This window comes from Lathyrus oleraceus, chromosome 3 (assembly GCF_024323335.1).
Source record: "Lathyrus oleraceus cultivar Zhongwan6 chromosome 3, CAAS_Psat_ZW6_1.0, whole genome shotgun sequence".
NCBI classification, from domain to species: domain Eukaryota; kingdom Viridiplantae; phylum Streptophyta; class Magnoliopsida; order Fabales; family Fabaceae; genus Lathyrus; species Lathyrus oleraceus.
In genome coordinates, this window is record NC_066581.1 from 364,688,386 (window position 1) to 364,697,035 (window position 8,650).

At 33.0% G+C, this 8,650-nt stretch overlaps 1 protein-coding gene across 1 annotated transcript; it reads left to right on the plus strand.

Annotated features, from left to right (window-relative positions):
- The first annotated feature begins 893 nt into the window (after positions 1 to 893).
- LOC127127709 (putative receptor protein kinase ZmPK1) lies at positions 894 to 7,895 on the plus strand. Its single transcript, XM_051056963.1, has 2 exons — positions 894 to 1,281; positions 5,596 to 7,895. Exons 1-2 carry the CDS (start codon positions 1,011 to 1,013, stop codon positions 7,719 to 7,721), a joined length of 2,397 nt encoding a protein of 798 aa, XP_050912920.1. The 5' UTR covers positions 894 to 1,010; the 3' UTR covers positions 7,722 to 7,895.
- The last annotated feature ends 755 nt before the right edge of the window (positions 7,896 to 8,650 follow it).

The following is an 8,650-nucleotide window of genomic DNA, read 5'->3' on the forward strand; positions in this document are numbered from 1 at the left end:
TTCTTGATTAAGAGAAAAAAAAGGAAAGCTTAATAGACCTAGAAATGCCTATCCATATAGATTGTCTTGTGGAGGATATGTCAAACTTGAAAAGAAGATGATTGAAGAAAAAATAAAACAAAGAGAACAAGAGATGGGTGATTCTATAAGCCTTGATCGCACTCCATCTCCACCATCACACTATGAAAAATGAAAGAGGACACGTCAAAGAAAAGGCGGTGAGTTCACATCAGGGGCTATACGTGAAGTGGCTGAAAAGATTGTAAGCAGATTCTTTTTTCAATAATTTTATTTATTTTGGTTAAAATAATTTGGTAAAGATGAAATTTTATATGTGTTGTAGGATGTATTGGTTGAACAATTCAAAGTCGGTCTCTTCGTTCCAGAATACCGTCATGAAATCTTGGTTGAAGTGATTGGAACCAAGGAACATCCTGAGCGTGTTCGTGATCTTGGAAGAGACATTGACTTCAAGATTTTTTTATGGATGATCTCGATCAACTAGAGAAGTACACAGTAAGAAAGAGATTGAAGAGATAGTTGTTGTTAAGTTGGTGGAGGAAAGGAAGATGTGGAATCAGGAGGAACATCATAGGATTAAAAATAACACACCATTAAATATTACTAAATCTATTTCAACACAGCATCTAACTCTTTCTTTTGAATATGACATCATTAAAATTAAGAATAACACACCATTAAATATTACTAAATCTATTTCAACAAACTCTCATCTTTACTACTAACATTCACTAATCAAACAACTAGTTTTATATTTACAGAGAGATGAAGATTCACTACGCGTTTTAATCTTTTAACTCAGATTAAGTTAAACGTCACTTTAGGTATATAGGGACGACCCCAACAGTTCTTAGTCCTTACTGCAGAAGACTGGCTGCGTCAAGCATTGAAAAGTTCATACACGACAATCCACACACTTGCACCAAACCTACAACAAATAAATCATCTATATATAAACTCTATATACTATAGCTTATAATTGCAACAACATGTTGGCTTTAACAGTTTCACATATTTTCCTACTCTTTTTGCTATATCCCTTCCAATGTTCATGCTCTTTATCATCATTGAACAAGGGCTCTTTTCTCTCGGTAGAGAAACATGGAGAAGATGTAATCGTTTCTTCAAATGGTACATTCTCTGCTGGATTCTATCAAGTTGGAGAAAACGCATTCTCCTTTGCCATATGGTTCACAGAGCTGCACAATCACAACCCTGACAATATTGTATGGATGGCAAATCGTGAACAACCTGTCAATGGTAATTTTTATAGTATTCTCAACTTTTGCCTAATAGACTCTCTTTGTTTCTAATTATAAAACTTATTTAAAGATTTTGTTTTCTTTAATATATCATTTATAAATTCTGATAAGATTAATAATTAAATTAAACATATAGTAATAGTAATATATAAGATATACACATTAGTTACACTACTTTTCTTAATATATAAATTGTGTCATAAAGTCTTATTTATAGAGTCTTATATAAATAGAAGTATAATAATATAAAACAGTATGTTTTAATAGCTCTTTCTTTTGAATTAATTAATAACGGATCGAGATTTTAGTTAGCATAATTGTGATTTTTTATTATATCTTTGATAGTTTTTCTTCATGGTTCAGTTGTGGTTTTTGGATGATGATTTTTTGTTTGGAATTTATTTTGTTGTGGTTGGTTCATTTTTGACCTTATAGTTTTTCTATTATCTTTTTATTATCTCTTAGTTTTTTTGTGTGTGGCTTTTGATATTTCTTTTACCAATCAACTACTGGGTTGTACTTTATTTGGGCTTTTGTCCATAGCTTGTTAGTCTTTATTATTGATATTTTGACTTTCAAAAAAAATATAGTCTCAAATACAACAACATATCTTCCTTTTTCTTGTTTATTCAGAGCCGTTCCACTCCTTTTCTTCAATGAGGTTGCATGGCCCTATCTCTTAAATATGACTCCTTTGGGATGTATTTGACAATCATTTTGAATGGTTCTAGTAGAAATATATGAAGGTTTCTATTTCATTTTTTTCTCTTTTTTTACCCTCCATCTTACGAGACTTGTAGTTTTTCTTCTTTACAAAAATAAAAGGGAAACAAGAAAAAAAATTAGATCAGATTGTTTTCATATGTCAGAATACAAAACTGATTTTAAAAGATGAAGGATATTATTCTATATAAATTTTTTTATTCGAATTTATTTGTAACGAATTGTAACTAAATATTTTATCAATATATCTGCTCACACGAAATACTTTTGACTTTAATCCGAGGACATAAATCGATTGTATGTGGTTAGATCAATAAATTTTGATATCATATTAAATTTGTGATAATATGTAAAAGATAAAAGAAAATATTATTGATAATAGTTATTGACTTGATAAAAAAATATAAAAAAAATGTCAAATAAATTACAGATACGAGAGGTACCAAATCAAATCCGCCATAAAACAAACAGTTAAAACAAAAATAAAAAGATAAACTCGCAATGCAACTACCAATAAAGGAGAAAAACTATACCAGTAGCCACCAATCCGCAAAGAGAAAAACATATTAGATCTCGACACCAAAAAATCACAATGACAAGATCAGATAATAGAATTTTTAAGTGGTCTAGAAAAATACAAAATTAGGTTGCATATCTACCTAGAGAACATTTCCAAACAAGAAAATGCTCATTTCCGCCATATTTTTCATGTTAATAGATGTACATGTAAAAAAACATCGTTTTAGAATTTCCAAATCAATTGCACAGTCGAATTTCGAATCATGGAGATATGTCCTCTAATCCTAGACACTCCACCTAATGAGATAAACACTTAAGAAACAATGAACATTTCTAGGAAGAACGAAAGCCACCACAACTATCTAAAAATCTTATATCATAATAACGTCGTCATCTCCTAAGTACAACCAAATGAAAATTCGATTCTACAGACCTACCACACAAAGCACTTGAAGAACCCTCTAGGTCAACTATAACAATACGCTAAAGCAAGTTCTCCCTAGTAATCCTGTCTTGAAGAATTTGGCAAGAAAACATAATTACTTTAGAATGGGCTCAACTAATCGGATAAAGGGCATAATCAAGTCCATTTTATGTAAAGAAAGATGAATGGCAAGATTAGCCTTCAAGACGGAAGTATAAGCATATACTTCTGAGTAAACATCATTCTTTTAATGTCGTTGTCACCACTAGGCTCTATCAAGGGAGATGGTTGATTCCTAAATAACCAAAGAGAAATTAGCAATCAACTCTTATTCCCAAACCAAATGATATCTACTTTAGCCCAAATTTTAAATCAAATCCCCACCCTTCCACAAGCCATAAGCCATATATGTATTTTTTTTCTTTTATCATTAGTATTTAAACATAATTTTTTTACGTGATTGTCAACTAAAATTGTGACTTTTATCTACGACCACAATAAAATCTAAGTTAATACTCTACTAACGGTTGGAAATCCACCACAACCTATAAAAAAATTCTATCAATCTTGACGAACAAGATTGTTATCACCCACCCAATGACAATTAAAAGAAAAGAATAATTGAGAAAGAAAAAAATAACGTTAGAGAAGAAGAATATTTTCTGCAGAGTTTTCTTTCTGCCCACAACCTGTGGAAAATTTCTTTATTCACTTTGCAACTGCAAAATTCTTTGAATACAATGTTATGACTTCTCTATTACAAGAATAAGGGTTACTCTCTCTATTTATAGATTTAGGTTAACTTACTCCTTAAGTCAAAGCCCAAAATAATTAACAATACTAAAAATATGCCTAGGTCGAAATCATGTGTGAAACAACATGTTTCGACACTTCGACACACTAATACAACTCAACACACTAGGTGATTCGACACTTCCTTGCTTCTGTCGAGAAACCTGTTTTGACACAAGGAATTACAATTCAACACACCACTTAATTCATTGTGTCTAAGCTATCTACATTCATCATAGCTCTTAGTCTTTTGACCACTTCGACCTGCACTCCCTTCATCATAATGTCTGCAATCTGATTCTCACTTCTGTAGTATTCCAAATTCATCTTCCCATCTACTACCTGCTCTCGAAGATAATGGAACCTCATTTCGATGTGCTTGCTTCGATCATGTGCTATCGGATTCTTCGCTGGATTGATAGTTGACATGATGTCGATCTTCATGGTAATTTCTCCATGACTCTTCGTTGTTATCTCTTCGACCATATTCACCATCCATGTTGCTTGACATGCACAAAGAGAAGTAGTTATGTATTCTGCTTTGCACGACGATAATGCCACTACTGGCTCCTTTCTTGAACTCCAAGCAATTGGTGCACCACCTAGCAGAAACACATAGTGAGCTGTGGATTTTCGATCCTCAGCATCACTACACCAACTTGAGTCAGTGTATCCCACTAGTTTGCATTATTTTCCTTCATCAGTTACAGGAAATAAAATTCCATAGTCGAGAGTTTCTTTCAGATACCTTAGTATCCTCTTCGTCGCTGCTATATCTGATACCTTTGGCTTCTACGTGAATCTACTCACCATACCTATAATGTATGTTAAGTCAGGCCTTGTGTGACAAAGGTATCTAAGTGACCCAATAAATCTTCTATATTAGGTTGGGTCGACATCATCTTCATCTTAATCTTTCGACAATTGTAATCTGGGCTCAGCTGGAGTCAAAGTTAGGTTGCAATCTTGCATCTCAAATCTCTTGAGTACTTCACTTGCATACCTTCTTTGATGCATCATCAAACCTCTACTACTCTTGTAGAATTCGATGCCAAGGAAATATGAAATGTCACCCAGACATGACATTGCGAATTTCTTGTTAAGATGACCTTTGAAGTCTTCGATCTCCTTCTCACAGCTACCTGTTATTAACAAGTCATCGACATAGAGACATAGTATAAACAATTCACTCTTGCTTCTTCTTACATATACTCCATGTTCAGTTGTACACTTCATAAATTCCTTCTCCCTTAGAAATCCATATATATTCTTGTTCCAAGCTCTTAGAGCTTGTTTAAGTCCATACAGGGTTTTTTCCAGCTTGTACACCTTTCTTTCTTCGTCTTGTTTCACAAACCCAGCTGGTTATGCAACATAAACTTCTTCTTCTAAGAGGCCATTCAGGAATGCACATTTCACATTCATCTGACACATCTTGTTTCACAAACCCAACTGGTTATGCAACATAAATAGTTACCACTAAATTTACAACTCGACTCCTTTTATACTATTTTCAAACATTAGACTCCCTTATTTATTCAACATCTTATAAGTTATGCTAAACTTTCAACTATTGCAACAAAAAAAATAGTGCTGTGTTTTCCTATTTTATCCTAAATATTTATTAATTAATTAATTAAAATATTTTGATCTCAATCTATACAAACAAGTATCATTCAACTCCATTCAATTCATCAAAATAAAATATAGAATAAATATTTGTAACATATTGGAAGATAAAACTAATTTGTTACATATTGGAAGATAAAAGTATGTTGTGATAAATAAATTTTTTTGATAGAAATAATACTTTTATTTTATCTATCTAATTTTATCTCCTCTAATTTCCAACAGGTAAGCACTCAAAGCTTTTCCTCTTAAACACAGGTAACATTCTCTTGCTTGATGCGGGTCAACTCAACACTTGGTCTTCAAACACAGCTTCAAATGCTCCATTAGAGTTGTATCTCAAAGAAGATGGTAATCTTGTGTTACGTGAGCTTCAAGGAACTAACATCTTATGGCAAAGCTATGATTTCCCAACAAATACTCTCCTTCCAAATCAACCTCTCACTAGATACACTAAACTTGTTTCTTCAAGAAGCTATAGTAATCACTCTTCTGGCTTCTATAAGTTATTCTTTGACGATAACAATGTTATTCGTCTCAATTATGACGGTCCTGATGTTTCAAGCACATACTGGCCACCAGCTTGGATGTCAAGTTGGGATGCTGGAAGGTCCAATTACAATAGTAGTAGAATTGCTTTGTTGGATTCTCTTGGAAAATTCATTTCATCAGATAATTACTTTTTCTCCACATATGATTATGGTATGGTTATGCAAAGGAGATTAACCATGGATTCTGATGGTAATATTCGAGTTTACAGTCGGAAAAACTTGTCAGAAAACTGGTACATTTCATGGCAAGTAATATTGAATACTTGCATCATTCATGGATATTGTGGTGCAAATAGCACTTGTAGCTATGATCCTAAAAAGGGTAAGAAATGCTCTTGTTTGCCAGGGTTTAAAGTGAAGAACCATAATGATTGGTCCATTGGTTGTGAACCTTTGTTTGATTTTACATGCAACAGAAGTGAGTCTACCTTTTTAAAACTACAAGGCTTTGAGCTCTATGGCTATGATGGTAATTTTGTTAAGAATATTACCTACAAAAACTGTGAGAGTTTGTGTTTACAACAATGTAACTGTACAGGATTCCAATACACATATGACGAGGACAGTAACATCTTCAAATGCTTTACAAAGTTACAATTGCTGAATGGGAGGCATTCACCAAGTTTTGCAGGAACTACTTACTTGAGACTTCCAAAAGGTAAGAAATTCTCAAAACAAGAGTTTGTGAGTGTAAAAGATCATGTTTGTTTGGTGCAGCTTTCTAAAGACTATGTCAGAAAACCAACAAACAATTTGGTGAGGTTTTTTCTGTGGATTTCAGTTGCGGTAGGTGGTTTAGAATTTGTTTTCTTTGTTGTGGTTTGTGGTTTTTTAATTAAAACCAAGAAAAAGTCTAGTGCGAATCAACATAGCCATGATCATCATGCATTATTGGGATTCAGAAGATATAGTTACTCCGAGTTGAAGGTAGCTACAAAGAATTTCAGTAATGAGATCGGAAGAGGTGGAGGAGGGGTTGTCTATAGAGGTACATTGCCAGATCAAAGAGATGTTGCAATAAAGAGATTGAATGAAGCTAAACAAGGAGAAGGAGAGTTTCAAGCTGAGGTAAGCATCATTGGAAGGCTTAACCACATGAACCTGATCGAAATGTGGGGATATTGTGTTGAAGGTATGCATAGACTTTTGGTATATGAGAACATGGAAAATGGTTCTTTGGCTGAAAATCTTTCATCCAAAACCAACATACTTGATTGGAGTAAAAGATATGATATCGCTTTAGGAATAGCTAGAGTTCTAGCATATCTACATGAAGAATGTTTGGAGTGGATTTTGCATTGTGATATAAAGCCACAGAATATACTTCTTGACTCTAACTTTCAGCCCAAGTTAGCGGATTTCGGATTGTCTAAGCTAAAAACTAGAAACAAAGTCGATGATAATTCAACAATCTCAATGGTTAGAGGAACGAGAGGATACATGGCTCCGGAATGGATTTTCAATTTACCAATAACATCTAAAGTAGATATTTATAGTTATGGGATTGTTGTGTTGGAGATGATAACCGGAAAGAATCCAACAATGATGAATATAGAAGGAGATGATGGAGAAGTGGCATATAATGGAAGCTTGATAACTTGGGTAAGAGAGAAAAAGAGGAGTAGTACATGTTGGTTGGAAGAAATTTTGGATCCTGCAATAAGGACTAGTTGTGATTTAAGTAAGATGGAAGTTTTGGCTAGAGTTGCTTTGGACTGTGTAGAGCAAGATATGGATATTAGGCCTAATATGAGCCAGGTGGTTGAGATGCTTCAGAATAATGAAAGACTTGTTGAGTGATACGTGAAATTGAGAATGATAAATATTTAGGTTATTTTATTATACATACTAGAATATGTGTTCACTTGTTTTGTAATTTTTCATCATGTGTAATTTCAAAATATGAAGACTAACCACCACATACTACTCATGTCTAGTGCGGCTAATACAATGTCAATTGACGGTAAATTCCGAGAAGAACGTTAACTTGTTTATATATATATATATATATATATATATATATATATATATATATATATATATATATATATATATATATATATATATATATATATATATATATATATATATAAATTAAAATACGTATCACCACGGTTGTTAATGTCAACCGTTGAGAAAGGCATTACATTTCATCACAGTTTTTGAATACAACTGTGGCGAAATTGTTTACCCATATATAAGTGAATTAGCTCTCACATGATTTTCACATGATTTTCTTCTTGTTCAAGAGTTTATGGGTTTTTTTATATGTTGTTGTATGTTATTTTGAAAAGGGGTTTCTCTTCTTGTGCATATTTTAGATCTTTCTCTTAGATTTCAGATCTTTCTCTCAACATGAATAATGAGGCCAAACTTGTCCACGAGATTGAGGCTTCAAATGAGGTTATGTTTGAACAAAGTTAAGGAAGCTGAAGTTGTTAGGGATCACATTAATGTTGTTGAACTGACTGGTGGAACAGGCTATAAGAAGATTCTTTTCAAGAATCTTAACCCTGAAAAGATAAGGAAAGTATAGGTTATTGTGAAGGATCTAATGAATCTGGATGCAACTGATTCTGGATTAGATAAAGACCTTGAGAACTATGAAGACCTTGAGAGCTACGAAGACCTTGAGAACTATGAAGACCTTGAGAACGGCATAAATTTAACTAGGCATGAAGATTGAAGACCTTGTTATGTTTCACATGATTTGTTGTTTGTTGTTGTTG